The 18,016-nt window shown below is 40.6% G+C and overlaps 1 protein-coding gene across 5 annotated transcripts in view; it reads right to left on the bottom strand.

Annotated features, from left to right (window-relative positions):
• Ptprr (protein tyrosine phosphatase receptor type R) overlaps nt 1–18,016 on the bottom strand; it is a 211,154-nt gene that overhangs the window by 63,453 nt on the left and 129,685 nt on the right. For all 5 annotated transcript variants that reach the window (XM_040754844.1, XM_040754843.1, XM_040754845.1 and 2 more), the window contains one exon: nt 8,886–9,154. In XM_040754844.1, the coding sequence (XP_040610778.1) occupies nt 8,886–9,154 (269 nt within the window). The remainder of the gene's footprint in view (nt 1–8,885; nt 9,155–18,016) is intronic.

The raw sequence follows: 18,016 nt of genomic DNA on the forward strand, positions 1-18,016 counted from the left end.
TAAACTGATCTGAGAACACAGCCCACACTGTACTCCCTAAACAGTGTTAGGAACCCCAGCCGTCTCCCTGCCCCCCTCTCCCCCAGGATTATGAAGCCTTGCTAAATGGGAGCAGCACTTTAATTTGTAATAGAGTCATAGGAAAAAAAACCATTCCTTTTAAAACTAACTTAATTTTGATCACTCTACCTGCCTTTGGCAATTTGTCATTTTTCAGGGACTGTTAACCAAAGGTCATGTACCCAAACCCTAAGAAATCTAATGATATCATGATGGTGCCTCCTTCCAAAGAAGAACAATATTCAGGCAGTTTGTGAGAGGCACACAATTGCCTTCTCAACTGTGTGACACATTTCAAACAGCACCTTGGGCGAGAGAGACCTTGCAAGGCAAAACCTGACACAGTATCTAAGACTCGGAGATGGTCTCTCAAAATAGGAAGGCAGGCTTTCCCTGGGAATTGTCTGTGCCTTCCCTGATTAAAATGAATCTTACAAAACAGGCTGTTTCTCTTAATTCTGTCAAGCTGGACATGGAGATCTGGAGTATGGTCCCCTAGCGAAGACAGGAGGCTCCTTTCCCAGAACACTCCCCAAAGCAAAGCTCTTAGTGGGTTGTGAGTAAAGCGATCAGTGAGCAGGAGCCTCAAAAGTGATACCATTGTGGTGTTTGTTCTTCAGGGTCAGGGTGACAAGAACATTCTAGAATGCCCGCCTTGGGCTGGAGAGGTGTCTCAGTGGTTCAGACATGTACTGTTCTTTCAGGGGACCAGAGTTCAGCTCCCAACTTGGGTGGCTTCTGTTGCCTGTAGCTGTAGCTCTATGGCACCCAGTACCTCTGGCTTCCTAGGACATGTACACACACATCCAAATGTGCCACCTCCCATAGGCATACATGGTTAAAATGAAAGAAACTCTTGAAGAAATGCCAGCCTTATGCAGCGTGTAGGAATCACGCATAATTCTCTCTCTAAAAAAATTGATCATATACTGAATTGCCAGAGAGTTTCCAGGGTGATGGGATTTGGCCCCTTCATAGTGGATCATGGATCCATCCATGAAATGGACCCATGAGACTCATCCCAAGACTCAGCGTTCAGGTTCAGGATCAGGCTGCAGAGCTCAGGTGTGGGGGAAGGGTGGGAAGTCCTTTCTTATCAGTCTCACAAGGCAGCCTGTATACTGGGTGGACCGGTAGAAATACAAGCAGGAATAGTGCTCACCACGGTTTCAGGGTGTCACCGGTGAGGAAAGGGAAGGTTACATGAGAAAGGGAGTAGTCATAGTGATATCTGATAGAGTCAAGTCCCAAACTGGTGGGTCACCCAGCCACAAAGGCTCAAGCGCTTCAGACATTGTGTTAAGAGAAGACCATGCTTGCCAATACGTGATGGACACGGCTATAAAAAAACTTCTTGCTTGTTAATTTGTATAAAACATGTGTTTGGGCTGGGTATGCAGCTAAGACATGTATGAGGCTATGAGGCACTGGGTTCGTTCCCCAGCCTCTTCTCCTAAATATACCTCTACTTCTCTAACCACCTGCACCTATAACCTTGGCTCCTTGTCCATTCTCCTGCGTTTGTGTCTGCTGCCACTGCTGTTTCTTGTGAATACAATTACATTTTGTTCGTGATTTTCCTGGACACAAAATCTCAGCATCTTTATCACTATTTTCTTAGTAAGTCCCCATAGTTTTTTAAAACATGTTACTAGGGAACACAGCAGCGCTCTTAAAAATTGTTTCCTAAACTTTCAGAGCCCACACTCACACATTGTGTGTATCGTACAAATAAAGTGGAAAATGGCTTGTTAATGAGAGTTTCTATGTGGTCCCAATGCTCCCCACACTTCTGTGTATCACCTTAAAATAACCTTTATAACATCATGATATGTAAAGCTACCAAAAGTTCAGGTATCTTCGTCACCTGTGTCATCTAGGAGGAAGCAGGATAAGCGGCAGCTTTGTAGTCAGAATCTCTAGAGGCAAATTTCTAGTCTATTTTTATTGCTTTGTGATGCTATGCATGCGACCCAGTCTCTCTAGGTCTCAGCTCACTTGCAAGACAGGGCAAGGGCATATTACTATGCCTCAGGGGATGCTGGGAAGCTCTTATGAGGTACTACATTAAGAGTGGCTGACCTGGGGCAGGCCAATGTCTTGCACGTTGGTCAGTTGCCAGTATTTGCCTATTCCAACAGCAATGACAGCTGCTGGATGGAGGGGCACAAACATACATTCCCTGGTGTCCTCCTCACCCCTCTGTACACAGCACACAAGCCTAGACAGTCTGGACAAAGCGGAGCCCTGCCCTGCCCTGCTCGAGTTCTGGACTTGAGTTTCCTTTATCGTCGCCTCAAATCACCTCTAACTGCAGCTTCTCTACAGTACTCAGAGTCCTCACCATCTGTCCTTCACATCAGATGAGCATTTGTTCTCTAGAGTGAGAAAGACCAGATAAGACAGGAAATCCGGGACAGGTTGGAAGCTTCCAGGCATGCAGTGGCTCCCTACCTTGAGCGGTTTGAGTCTGCTTCACAGAGTTGCACTTTCTTCATATAAGTATCTGAAGAAAGACTCTGAAAACTTAGTGGGAAATTTGATGAGAGAAATAACAGTGTGGCAATACGAAATGCTCCCGTTTTCCCACTATAGAGTTTCTAATTTACTTTCCGTGGATATAGGGTTAAGCTTGCCTTCTCCTCAGTGCTTTCCTGGAGACATGATGCTTGCTCTTCAATTACATCACGGCCCGGAAACTTATTATAAATTACTTTGCCAATAACCTAAGCACACAAAGCACTAGTTTCCTCTTCTGCAAGGATGAAATGAGATACTGTATAAAGAGCCTGTGGGCTTTTGTTCTCTGTGTGTTTGGGTCGGCGTTGTGCTAGCTCTGTGGTGTGCTAGGGTCCTTTATATTGTCAGCTGGAGGCAAATGAGTCAGGTTGACAGATTGTGTTCAATGGCGCATACAGTCCGATAAAACAAATGGTGTTTATTCGAAGGAGACCATGCAGAACATATGTAATGACCTGGAAAGATCAAAGAAATCTGGAGTATGAACTTAACTGTGCTATGAAGAATGGGGCAACCATTGGCAAACACAGCGATGCTGCTGGCGTCCCCTGCAGACCATGTCTGCTTGACTACTGCTCTTATCTTCCTGCTGCTGCAGTGACACTGGTTGTTAAAGATACCCGGTTGTCACTTTCTGGAGAATCACCCTCATATGACAGTGGGTGACTAGGAAATTATGTTCCCAGGCATCCTACAGCGGATGGTGGGCTGGTATGAGGGAATGGATGCCTCATTCATTTCCCTGAACGTGAGAGAAGTGTCCATGGGTGACCCAGAGCTCCATGTGTGGTCAGGGTGGGGGTATGAGCCTATCCTCCTTTGCTTGTCCTGGTTCCCACTCTGCTTCTCTGCCTTCCTCATAGGCTAAAAACAAAGCAATTCAGATTTCCTTTTTCCTTCTCAAAGTCACCATGCCATCTCTCTCTCTCTCTCTCTCTCTCTCTCTCTCTCTCTCTCTTTCTCTGTCTGTCTGTCTCTGTCTCTGTCTCTCTGCTTCTCTCACTCTCTCTATCTCTATCACACACACATGTTGTTAATTTTACAGTGTCCTTTGAAGGTAAGGTAGAACAGGTATTGTTTTGTAAATGGGGGAAGCTATACCACAGAAGATTTAATCTGTTAAGTTACTTATGTCATAAATGACAGAGACTTGGATGTGTACTATATCATTAGTCTACCTGTTCTTAGGGCAATTTCCTTAGAAGAGTGAACTTTCCAGATGCAAAGGGGAGATAATTAACTCTACAATTTTTCTGAGTGTCTACTATGTACTGGGACTACATGGGGACACTGGGTACCCAGAGCCATAGTAAGTGCTTAAGATCCTTACAGTCTGGCTATGGGGCAGAGTCCATCACTCCAGAACAAAGGCCAGTCTTTTTCTGAATGATTTCTTAAGTAAAAATCATTCCTAGGCAGTGGTCCCTATGTGAGTTCTCTGTGGTTACAAATCCCTGTGGGTATGCGTAGGCTCCATGGCCTAGAGGAGTAGGCAAGTTCTATATTGTGCTGTGGAGACTGGAGATGATGGAGAGGAAAAGCAAGAAATGAAGACTCAAATGCCAGCAGAAACACAGGGCATGGAAGAAGACAGGAATGGGAGGAGACTGGATAGGATAGTATATTTTGGGGCCAGCAGTGAACAAATTTGGAGAGACAAATTTGAATTAGATGGTCTAGGATTTCTCAGGCTCAGCAAGGATGTCTTGTTCTATAGGTGATTGGGAGATTTTTTTCACAGTAAGACAGTAAGTAGTAGCAGATATTGTTTTAGGATGGTAGGTCTAAAGAGAATACAATATGAATTTAAAAGGGAAAGACAGAGATACAGACAGAAGGAATGAAATAAAATAGTGTATATATGATACATAAAGTATATTAATTTTAATGGGATTTTTATAAACAGAAGATTCAGTTCAAAGATGAAGTAATGAAAGCCAGGCCCAGGGTGAGGAGTATATCAATAAAGAGAAAGTTATAGAACCAAGGATCAATAGGATTTGGGGGTGGGTAATTGGGACTAGAGAAAAAAGCAACCCCCACATTGTATAGATTTAAAATTTTTCAATATATCTTCATATTTATATAAGCATGCACATTTAGTCTCTATCTTATTTTATTTACATTTTAACTCAAATTATATTATTGATGAGAGATTTATATAGCATTATAGTTGATTAATAAGGCAACCCTTATGATCTCATAGCTCTATAGCCAGGCTTTTATGTAATAAACAAAATATAATTACTTTACATCAGGATCAAGATCTGGAAATAACAACATGAGGATTTTTAAATGGCACAATTAGAATACATGAGCATAAAATTTTAAAGATTGAAGATGAAATTACAGAAACCTTGTTTTTGGCTGCATAATGCACAATATAGGCTTTGTATTTATCACTCTTAAAGTTATATGCTATGCTGGCAGAGGCTTATGGAAGGAAGATGGGAGTGAAAATAGAAGAAGAAGGAGGGAAGGAAGGGCTGACAGGATAAGCAAAGTGTTTGCTGGGCGTTGACCTGAGAATTGCTCATGAAACCCATTGATTTCTAGGAGACTCTGCTAGAAATTATATTCTATATATAAAAGATAAGGCAACCATATATATTAATTATATGTCCTCCAGAAGTTCAGACTCTACTGGCTATTAAAGGTCTCTAAACTAAAACTGACAATACATTCAAGAGTCCTATAAGAATTCTGGGCACATAAGTTTTGGGATTAATGCAGAAGAGAAGTTCCCAGGTTAGTGTTGAGCTCCATAGGTGAGTCATACAGTCATTGTGAGGAATGACCCTGAGTCACTCCAGAGGAAGTGACAGGTGAAGCTTCTTCCCCCTTTCCCAATCCATCCCTCACCTTTGGACCTTCCTTGTCTTCGTGCTGTCAAGCTGTTTGGTGTTTTATTGTTTATAGGAAGAAATGTGAAAACAGAAGGCAAAGAAATATGGGTCCTATCTTTTGAGTTCCAAAGCTCAGGTGCTCAGTACAAGAACACATCTGAATGTGTGGATACCAGGTTGAGTGAAATATGAAAGAAATACGAGTAGAGAGTTTTATCCAGAAAGCCAGAAAGAGAGTCCATGGACTGAGGGGGGGGGGGGAGAAGCGTTAGTTGTAATGACTTGTGAGCACAAACACTGGCAAGACGCTGCCTTTCATGGCTGCGCCCTGACATCTTCAGCAGGGGGCCCGTGATCCTTCCCAGAACCACGAGAAAAAGTGGCTGGTGCTGTAGGAGTGGCATCTTGGCATAGAGTTTCCTGTATAGAAGCTAGCAGTGAGACTATATTGTGGTATCTCAGAGTGTGTTGGATAAAGTTCAGAGAGGGGAGGGAGGGGATGAGAAGACGTCACTATCAGAAACAGAGGGGCTTGTATGAACAGAAAGAAGAAATGAGTTGGCAGCAACAGTCATGAGTGAACTTCTGAGGATACAGGATGTAAGGGCCATTTTAGCAAACAGCAGTTTGGATGGATAGCATCAAGGCAGGTGGGACTCTCACATTTTATATTGAGAAGGTCCCTTCAACATCTAGATGAAATTCCCAAGCAAGGAGTGGGGGAGAGGCTTGATGTTGAGTCAACCAGAAAGGGGCTGAGATCAAGAGAGTTACAACAAAACTTTAGTATGGGTCACACAGAAATAGAACTCTGTTTTTCATTTCCTTGACTTGTAGACACAGATTCATTCTTACTGCAGTGGTGGTATTTTCTAACAGCAAATAGGAAAGAGAAGGAGAGAAGAGGCAAGTACTATTTCATGGACTTTAAAGATTTTGGGATGGTGCCTGGAGAAATACCACAGTAGCAGGATGGATGTGCGTGGGTGCTTAGCAGGAAATAAAGTTTGACAGAGGCTGGCAATAGTGAGGCTGGAGAAGGTGTCATATTCCATACAGAAGAATGACCAATTCTTCCAAAAACAAGTGTGGAAATACTGAGGAATTTAAAAAGTAAGACATTCAAGTGTATTGCAGAACACTACTGCTTGAGATGTCTGGGGATGGTTTGGAGGAAGAGAACCTGAGGCAGAGGGTCAATGTGACGCTGATTAAGAGAAATGGGAAATCTTGAGCTCTCAGGGTGATGGGGTTGGGAAGATGTTCCTAGGTGGCAGATCTTCACAATGCTTGGGTACATTGTGAGAGGGAAAGAAGTAGGACAATTGGGGATATTATCAGGTTCCTAGGATTCAGAATACACAAAGAAAAATGACTTGAAAGCTTTGATTTCTGTTTCTGAGCATCTTTTTTTCTTTTTTTTTTTGTTTGTTTCCAGACAGGGTTTCTCTGCATATCTTTGGAACCAATTCTGGCACACACACTGTAGACCAGGCTGGTCTTGAACTCACATAGATTTGCCTGTCTCTGCCTCTCAAGTGCTGGGATTAAAGGTGTGTGCCACTACCACCCAGCTCTGAGTATCTTTTTTTGCATTTAAGTAGTATCCCTGGAGAAGTGCATGTGTCAAGGTCTCTATAAGAATAAGAAGCAGTGTGAGAAATGGTTGTAGTTACATAACACAGGAAGCAGGGAAAGGTAGATATGGAATGAAACTCTGAGGTGGGCTTGGATAAAGGCATGAATGGAAAACAAAAGTGGTCACTAAGAGTCAGCTCAAATAATGTCTAGTAGACCAGAGTAGAGACACTAAGAAATGGGCAGCCCTTGGTGCTAAATAGGAAGAAAAATGAAGCATGTGTTTTATATTAAGTAGTTAGACCATTGAGCATCAACTGATTCAAAGACCATGAAAGACAAAGAGGAGAGAGGCTGAAAACTGATGAGGCAGGGAACATGTTATTCCTTTAGGATAAGGAAGGAAAGACAAGAGTTAGAGAAGCAATGACCTAAGAGAAGGCAAGATCTTTGATATAAAAGAAAACTAACTTTTAAAGTAAATGGATAGTTTATATTAGGGGAGGAAGTTTAGCTGAGAAGAGAGGAGAAAAATTGATGAAGTTACTAAGTCAGGTAGAACTTGAAGACTCTTGGCGAAAACAGATTTCTCTTGCTATGAGAAGGGAAGGCATTAGGAATAAGGGATGCAGGGGACATGGAAACCATTTAATACTGATTAGGCCTAGTTTTTTTATTTTAAATTAGCATTTCCATGTAGATCAAAAGGATAAATAAGTTACCACTTGAATATCCTCCTTCCTCAAACATGCACTTTAATTAAACGAATACGTGGATCTTTAACCTTATGTTCCTTGAATTTCAAACATGCTAAGGAGGTGGTGTTCAAGGACAGGATGCTGCCACAATGACTCTTCTCACCGACAATATTACACCGGCCTTACTTCAAATTAGTAGTGCATAGTAACAATTAAAATTAGCCTGATTCTTAAAACTGTTTATTACTATCTGTAAATCTTCTTGAGTGTACCTTCCCCTTATTGTCTATAATCAGGCAGACCCTTCCTGCTACTCTGCACTTGGCATTCAGATCTCTGCCTCAAGGCTTCCCTTTGAAGCTTCCTGAGACTGGAAACAGGCTGAGAATCCTACCTTATCCTTTCCTAGTGTAGAAGGAAGTGAAGGTAAAACGAATAACAGGTCTGTGGGTCAGGATCCCAGTTCTCCCAATACCAAGTTACCCTCAAGGGGAAAGGTCTGTCTCATGTTCATTTCCAGACCAAATCTGAGAATGTCATTTAGCTATACCCAAGTGCAAGAATGTCACTTGGGGGCCAGGGTGGAACTGTCAGGAAGGTGGCAGCCTTTGTGGGAAGGAGATAGGAGAAATGATCTGACTACTCTCTTCCCCTCTAGAGTGGTATCAGCTGTTTGTTTGTTCAGGGCCTTTAGAGCTAACCACAACAAATTTCTCTCTTGTCATATCATCCACTGGCAATACATTAAAAGAATTTCAGATTTCTCTTCTTCTTGTAGCACAGCCTCCTTCTACATGACTACAAACAACATGGGCATCTGTAGGAAACCCTCTTACCTTTATCACCAACCCCTTTATGGCATGTTTGATAATACATAAATAAGATAACTCTCTTTGGTTAGTGGACCTTGATAAGTACTTAATAAGTGGTGGTAGGACCCACTGCACTATTGAAGATGGACTTGCTTTGGGTCTACAAATGCTTCAGATGTTCCTGAAGTAGGTTTTCCCAAGCACAGAGACTCCACTGGGTGACAAGAAACCTACTTCTTGGTGCCTATTTGGTGGTGATTGATTTTACTCCATGGTCAGTCATTTCCAGTTTCACCCTTTGTAGTGGAAGGAGACTTTTCAGAACAACGTAAAACAAAGATAGCATGAAGGTGGCCTCTCGAAGCTCTTACCTCTCCTGAAGTCCTATGGGTTTCATTTTGAAGGGAGAAGGGCAGACGGAGGTGGAGGTGGTGCTTCTAATCTCAGGAGCACATTGGCCTTGAGGGTCCACGACAACGTTCAGCACCTTTGGCGCCTGCTCAGGCTGGACCATGCTGTGGCCTGTCTTGGCCTCTGACTGTGCTGGCTGTAACGCAATGGGTGATAGGTGGATCTCCTGGTTTTTCTCTTTATCTTGTCTCAAGGAAAGCTGAAACCGTTCTTTTAACCTATAAATAATCTACAAAAAGAGATATAAGAGCTTCTGTGAGAATTTTATGTCCTGGACAATGTACAAAACACGATCTCCCGCATCTTAGAAGACATAGAAATAAACATTATTGATAAAGTAAGCCTAGCCTCTGATACAATTTCTTGTTTTGTGTGTGTGTGTGTATTATTTGAGATTTTTCTCCTTTAAAGCAGATGCTTGCTACATAAATAACAACTGTATAAGGTCAAGCCACCAAGGTCCATCATGCTGGCAGAAATCACTAGCTGGACTCCGTGTAGGAATGGGACAGAGGTGGGGGTGTGGGGTGTGGGGTGTGGATAGGGTGGAGGGCAGGGGTAGGGCATAGACTGTGACTGGAATTTCCAGTTAGGCCATACATACACCTTGAGCGTTGTATACCCGTGTATGTTCCTCAAGGATATATTCAAAAGGAAATCTGGCAATAAGTCTACAAAGATGCCGGATGGCAGTTTGATCATAGCAGTTTCTTGAATTGGGAGACATTTCAAAGGAAGAACTATGAAACACGGGCCAATGATCTTTATAGAGACAGAGAACTGTATCTGTTTATAGCAGGAAATCAATGCTCATAGAATATTAATAAAATAAGAGTTATTCCATAAGCAATCCATTCTTATCTTGGTGAGGATGTCATTAGTTATACATACAACAGTTTGAACATCTGTTAAATACCTGTCCAAACTATATGTAGGGAATCCAGCAAGGAGTAATTTGGATAGCTTGAATTTTCTTGTTTTTCCAACAACATATATATATATATATATATATATATATATATATATATATAGAGAGAGAGAGAGAGAGAGAGAGAGAGAGAAGTATCTGTGTTTTGTGTATGAGGGTGTTTTGCCTGATTTTGTGTACGTGTGTGTGTGTGTGTGTGTGTGTGTGTGTGTGTGTGTGTGTTTGTGTGTGTACCACATGATGTGTGGCTGGTGCTGGAGGAGGTCAGAAAATGTACTGGAGCCCCTGGAACTGGAGTTACAGATGGTTGTGAACCATCACATGGGGACTGAGAATTAAACTCAGGTCTTCTGGAAGAGCAACCAGTGCCTTCAACTACTGAGCCATCTCTCTAACACAAGACATTTCAAGCTTTTCAATGAATGAGATAGAATGGTGGGACACCAACTAGCTTACAGAATATCCTGTTTCTATACAGTATCTTCATATTGGCCAATCTCTCCCACCTTTCCCTGCTGTGCCCTTGCTTCCTCCAGGATTCTCCCTCTGACTTTGTTCCATTGCATTTCCTATCCCATATCTAAAGCCACCCTCTTCCAGAATCACGAGTATCTCTTTCTTGTTTCCTTATTGCTACTCACATGTATTTGATGGTGGCCCCTTAATTCCTACAAAAACTAGAAGTCTAGTGTTTTGTCTGGTGTGTTCTCCGGGTGCGACTTGGTGAGCTGATTTGTGTGGAGGGACAGGTGACAAGCAGTTATCTGTAATTGCGAAGGTGTACAGCACCAAGGGTGTCAGCATGCAGAATGCCTCAGGACATCGAAATCCCTGGTTTAATTTCTAGGATCCATTAGCTGAGTAGACATGAAAAAGGATGATTTCTCAGCCCTTCCTAATCAGATTTCCTCTAGCTACTCATGAAATGTCTCCCCTGCCTTTTCAAAGCTCTTTCAAATTCTAGTCATTGCTATACTATAAATCTTCTTGATAATTTAAACTCTCTCTGTATGTGCATGTATGTGCACCTATATATGAATTCACCTAAAATTATTAAATAAATGCCTTCTGAAAATTTACTTGAAAACATCAAAAATATTTTTCAGGTTGCCCCAGAATATTAGTGAGGATGAGTCTGTTTAACAAAAATCTATTTATTAAGATGGATCAAAATTAAATTAAAACACACCAATCTAAAATGAATTATCAGAGTGAGAGCAATCTCCTCCAATATGGTCATATTTCATTGTATTTATGAAATTAAAAAAATAAATTTTAAGAGAGAGAGAGAATACCCTCCCCATTGAATGAACTGAATGGTTATTGGTAAGCTGTAATCTTTGTAAGCAATTAAGACTAGAAATGACAGTGCAGAGAGATCATTGGTGGCACATGTGACTAAGTTAGAGGCTGCTTGGCATGTTGAACAAAAGCGTTAGTCAAAACTGGCAGGAGAGGACCTGGGTTTAATTCCCAGCGCCAACATGGTGGCTAGCAACTGCTGACAAGTCTAGTTCCATGGCATTTGTCAACCCCTTCTGACCCCAGCTAGCTCCTACGTGCATGTGACGCATGTAAGCTCAATGCAGGCATACATATACATAAAATAACAAATAAATATTTAAATAAAGAGTTAGACACAATGAAAACAAGAAGAAGGTTTGAAAATCATCAGTGTGAAGGATGTACATTTATGGATTAAAAGATGATCTTAAGAAAAAATATTGTACATGTCAGGTATAGCTAGAAGTGCACATCATACATTGTACTACTGGGAATTAAAGCAAATCCTCTCTGATTTTTTAATACTCATTTTTTAAAATCTGGAATCAATGTGGAGGAATTCATCATCTCCCTCAAGGAAAAAAGAAATCTTAGATTTTTTTCAAAACAATGATATGTGCTTGTGATCTTAGCACTTGGAAGGCTACACACAACAAGAACCTGTCTTAAAATCCAAACAAACAAACAAGCACACTCACTCCAGTGGATTTAGAATAGTCCCATGACAAACATTACCAAACACAGGAAAAACATTGTCAATTATTAGAGTTGAGCTTCCTCCATGTAAAATGTTTACTTTCAGATAACTACTGTGCTTTCCTGGAGCTATAGGAGAGAGGGCAATGAAGGGGAGTGCCTTTATCTTGTGTGTAGAGCCCTAATATTGCTAACTTCCTGCTTATTTGAGGTTCCATAGATTTTAATCACCACTCAGAAATCAACACACAGTAGGGCAACACCAACCAGATGGCACACATATGGGAAGCTCATATGTTAAGCTAAATCTACAAAAACATGAGTTACTATAATATAAAGTGGGATAGCATTTTTTAAGTTGCAAACAAGACATTTTTCTGACGGAAGAAATAACTACAACTATATTGCTAGGTTCCACTTAATAGAAGGAGTAATGCACATACTTTATAGTTTAAGCTCTTACACACATTTATATCAATTGCTTATATTTTCCTTTTGGAGACATTCTACTGTAAAAACAAGAGCCAGGGTACAGTTACCCTCAATTGTTCTTGACAGGTCACTTCACAATTACATTAGTGTAAACAAGATCTGGTCTAAAGTTCAGCGGGGAGCCTTTGCCACATATTTTATAATCAGTGATCTACTTCACCCCTGGCTTTTAACCTCTCTCTGTGAGGTTTGCATGCAAACGGATTTCTACAGTGCTAATTTGGAAAAACCAGAATCTGGAAAATGCATAATGTAAATACGGCACTTAAAATATTCAAAATATTGGGCTAATTGATAAAAAAACAAAAATGTGGGAAAAAAGATGAGGTTGCCACCTGGAAATAAGGGCATCATCATGGCTTTTAGCTCTAAAGCACTCATTTTCAACAGCCGAGTAGGGATTTTGACCCTCAGAGGATATTTGACAATGTCTAGAGAAATTTTGGTGAGGGGATAAAGGGGGCCACGCTAGGAGTATAAGGTGACCATAGGTTAGGTTGTGGGTAAAACACTCTACAATACACAGCAATGGCCATCCTCACCACCCCCAACAGAACAGTCAGCCCTTGATTCTAGCAGTGATACTGTTGAGTAGCCCTGGAGGAAGGAATCTAAGACTCACCTGGTTTAGCCTCTTTGTTTAACAGTGAAGCTGAAAGCAGCCAAATCACTAACAGAACACTGGCTATAAAGTCTAGAACCCAGGTCTCCTTTATTCCAGGCATGGGGGCTTTCAATAATGGTTTCTTTCAAATCCACACATTCTCTTTCCTGACCCCTTTTCCAAAGCTTCTGGAAGTGTGTTAGAAGCTTCTCTGTACAGACTGAAACCTCAAATACAATATTTGCATATTTTTCTCTATGAGAATTCACTTTGTTTAAAAAAATCTCATTCTTAAAGCCTAGCAGAGCAATGACAAGTTAAAACTTTCCCTTCATTTTTTTTAGAGCTTCTGTTGGGCCTTTGGGATGCATTAAACTAATTTGATCATCTGAAGAAAGAAAAGAGAAGGGAATATTGAATAAGAGGGGCTATAGAAGCTGAATTACAGTATGGGGAATAGAAAACTGCAGTAGTGAGACCCAAGGAATGCAGAAGAGAGAGGAAGCTAACAAAGCCCTTTGAGAAATTTTGCCGTCATAATTTTCATATTTAAAATCTCACAAGTAACAGAAACACATTGTGTTTGGATTAAGATGTGCTCCAATTTTAAAATGATGGCCCAAATAGACAGTGTTCTGTATGACATTTTATAGTAAGTTACAAAAGTGTTTAGTCTTAACCTCTGAGCCATCTCTCCAGTCCAGTGTTTAGTCTTTCAATGGCATTAACATTCCTCATCCACCCTGGAAATGATGCAGACGTGGCCCATGACCGACTATGCTCCTTAGGAACGCAGAGGTTTCCAGGAGACAGATGTGTAAAATCAAGTCCGGTACAAGGTACTAAGTGCGAGTGGGTGTGCCCTTAGCACACAGGTATGGACTAGCAAACGCTTATTCAGTCTTGCATGGGTGGAGTCCATCTGATAAACACAGGCACACTCCTGTGCTCCAGGACCTACATGTGGCTAGAAATAGAAGTTCACAACATGAGCCAACAGGAACAAAGGAAACCACGGTTGACTCCTCTGTAGAATCAAGCAGAGTCATGGCAGTGAGCTTAGACTTTCAACCCAGATGGACCTGACTCTAATTCCAATCCTTCCTACCCTTCCACACCTCCCATGCACACCCACCCATTGTTTGCTGTGAATCAAGTCACTTTATCTTTTCTGAGTCCTGGCTTGCTCATCAGTGACCTTAGGGACTTAAAACATTACTTTGTGTCCTGCAGTATGTGTCCTTTGGGACCAGGAGGTATGTGATATACTATTGGTGATTACAGCTATGATTTTTACCACTGTGAGTAAGGGGAGACTGTAGACTACTTAATTCATGATAAGAATAGTTGGAGCTATGAGCCTACTTTGGAGATGGTGTCGCCGTCAATTGCATCACCCATGTATCTGGCTGTATCTCCCTTATCCCTCAAGATTATACATAACAGGTCAGAAGAACACAGCTGTTTATGTCCACTTCTGACATGAAATTAGGGAATGATGCTCAGAGCCTGATGGTCCAGTGCCCTATTTCCTGCCTCAGTTCCCAGACCCTGACTGGAAAACCCTTGACTTCATCCCTGGATGGCCCTTCTGTGGGTCTACCTTGTCAGCACTTTTACTGACACAGCTGTTCATAAATTCCAACATCTGGCCTCTAGATATCTCTATGTATATTTCATGAATACATTCACACTTTTGAACGAGCCTGTAAGTATATTTAAAGATCTAGTTAAGATGATAAGTGGTGTTCTTTCTATCATGTACTTAAGCTTAAGAATGGATTTTTCTCAGTAATAAATTTCCTCCATCGAAAACAGACTGAATGGAGTCAAAGTTGCCCACACATTTCTTTTTTCTTGGAAAATTCTATTTGCCTATTTGCCATCATGCCACCCACTCTGCATTCACATGTGAGAAGTGCTAAATAAGTCACACATTTGAAAATGTCATGCTTATCTAATTTTTATGCCTGGCAATATATACTCCTTTTTTTGTATTTTAAGGGAAGTAAACAATATGTTACATTTCAAAAACTTGGTGAGTTTTATGTTATTGTTGTAGAGCATATATAACCTTATAACCATCCATTACAACAATTTACCTATATAATGTCATAATAAAAAGTATCTGATTTTCATTTGAACACTTTGTAAGGAGGCTGAACACAAATAATAACACTTGATGCTTCATAAACATAATTAATGCCATAAGAAACATTATTAATGATAGTTTTTTCTTTGACATGGAATCGTCAGAAGTGTAGGGAATGGTTGAACAGTGCATTTGAGAATCAGAAAGCATATCTCAGTAAACTTCAGCACAAAATGTATGCTGTGTAACTATTACTAAGAGAGCCTGGCAAAAAAATTAATTTAAGATAAATATCAGAAGCATTTGGACTCAGGAAGATGAGTTGACTTTAGGTAATCATATTTGACATGTCTCTAAATGTGAAGTGTGGCAAATTGTATCAGATAAATTTGCTTTGCCTTAATCCTATTAGAGAGTATTATTTTTCAATGAATATCAATCCCTTCCTAAGCATTGCTGGTTCCTTTGTTCCTTTTTAAGTGACCATTTCACTGTAAAATGTAAGCTAGTGTTTGAAATCAATCAATCAATCAGTCAATCATTTCTGCCATTTATCTAATAATCACCTGCACACAAGTGAAGCGTTGTGTTTTTCCATATTTGTTCCCCACCCTTTAACATGTTTCTTCCCTAGAAAGGGAAGCCCACTACCCAGTAAACCAGGCAGATGACCCGGGGACATTCTTGGTACTTCCCTTCCTCCTGATCACCAGGACCCTGCAAGTCCTGCTCCTTCTACCATCACACAGCTCTCCATCTTTTGTACCTCTTCATCTCCATCCTCCCCCATTCCAGCTCACCGCCATCATCCTTGTCGTAAGAACCCTGGAAGGGTCTACCTGTCCCGTAGTTCACACTCCCTTCTTCCCTAACCACTAAGTAGGAATCAATCTTCTTAATACACTCATGTAACCTGCATGGATGCGTTTCCAGTTTCCCCTTGAACCTAATAGTTGTTTCCCCCCGACGCCATTCTGCAGCTGAGCTCTCTCCAGGACATGTTCACATTCATGCTTGTATCTTCCAAATGTCTGACTGTTCTGCCTCATTACTAACTATCATGCTGTCTTCTTTGTGGTCCTTATTACATTTTGATACTTAACAAAGAATTGATAAGACTTTTTATGCTTATGGAAAAATTGAGTAGAAAATACCAAGTTCTTATACATGTTTGTTTCATAAATATCTTTAGTTGGTGTAGTATATTTTGTTATATATTTTTATTTTTCAATTTTTTGAGACAGGATTTCTCTGTATAGCTCTGGATGTCCTATAACTCCCTTTGTAGACCAGGCTAGCCTTGAACTCATAGAGATCCAGCTGCCTCTGACTCCCTGAATGCTGGTATTAAAGGTGTGTGCCACCATGTCTGGCTAAAACATTTTAAAATGTTTATTTAATTTTATTGTTTTATATTTGCTATAATAGATGAACTAGTCTTGATATACTGTTACTATTCACTCATCGCCACGGTGTAGATGAAGTCACTCTTAGTGATACACATTTTACACTTTTGATGAACTCACAATGCCATGCTGTCATCAGAATACACAAGTTCATTGCCATAAAACCTATATCCTCCTTCCAACAACCCCTCCATCCATCATGTCTTGACATCCAGGGATCCTTTCAATATCTTTATACTTTTGTGTTTCTCAGGATGTCATATAGATGAAACCATAGAGTGTGTTCACTATTTGATATTTTAAAAATGTTGATCTTTGTCTGCATTTCTTTCCAGAGTTAAAGCTCCAGAGAACAGTGACTTTATGTACCTTGTCCTCTCCTTTCCCGCAGTAGACCCTCTACATGAGTATGTTACCTATGGATACATTGCTTGAATGAGTAGATGAATCTGCAACAAACCCAACAGCAGTCATCCATACTGTTGAAGCACTGCTTTCTTGATTTCTCCTAGTAACACTGTAACAGGCTTATTCAGGTTTGAGACATTTACATTGATGTTTTGCCAGTATTGGGAAAGGAAGAGTTGGCCTTGCACCCAAGAGGTTAAGGGTATGGCCACCATGGGCCCTTTACTCTGAGACCAGTGCATTGTTATGCCTAGGCATGTGGGATACCTGGACATTACTGAGTTACAGTCACTGAATCTGAAACATACCTTTCATGTCAACATAAACTCCATCCCTTTTCTGCTCTTTCCTCAAAGCCTGCCTGTGACCAGACTTTCCACAATCCTCCTTTCAATTTGTCTTTGTTCTTCTGAATCTTACTCATCAATAATCTGAAAATCCTCAGCTTTTATCATTTCTGCTCTTGTTTTCACTCTCCTTTAATTCTTCTGTTTTCTCACTACAGTGATGGGGATTGAACACAGGAACTCACAAGCTCTAAGCAAGTGTTCTTCTAAGCCACAGTTTCAGCTCTAAGCAAGTGTTCTACTGGGCCACAGTTCCAGCTCCTCCATTCCCTTGAATCTGTGAAACGGAGTAATTACAATTATGACTGACAAGACAGAGAACAGAACTTGTGATTTCTGGGATAAGGAAAAAAGAATCACATATGTTAAAGTGCAGTCATCCATGAGAAGGAACAACACCCTTCAAGCCAGTAGTCGGAAGTCTCTATAAAACTTTCCATCTTTTCCATCAAAACTCTTTTCCTTAATACCATTTAAGATATGAAATCTCTTTTAAACTTAGTTCTTAAATTATTGTTTTGATTACTGGGTCATAATTTTTGGAAGTTCAATTTCTGATCCAAAAGGTCATATCTTTGACTCTGTTATGATGGGTGTTTTATGTTGTTCTTGCTATGTCCTGTATTTTGAGATTTTTGGAACTGTGCCTGTCTTTAATCCATTTATGACCTTATTTATATCCCTCGATTTCAGGTCCACTGAGCCTCTCTTTCTTTCTAGACTGAGTCTCAATCTTTCTGAGATAAATCCATTTCCAGAAGCAGGAACACAAATGAATAAAATGTAACAAAAACTCTTGGCAACACTCTTGATTGTAGATAGAATCATTAACAT

Source organism: Mesocricetus auratus, unplaced genomic scaffold (genome assembly GCF_017639785.1).
Source record: "Mesocricetus auratus isolate SY011 unplaced genomic scaffold, BCM_Maur_2.0 Super-Scaffold_100011, whole genome shotgun sequence".
NCBI classification, from domain to species: domain Eukaryota; kingdom Metazoa; phylum Chordata; class Mammalia; order Rodentia; family Cricetidae; genus Mesocricetus; species Mesocricetus auratus.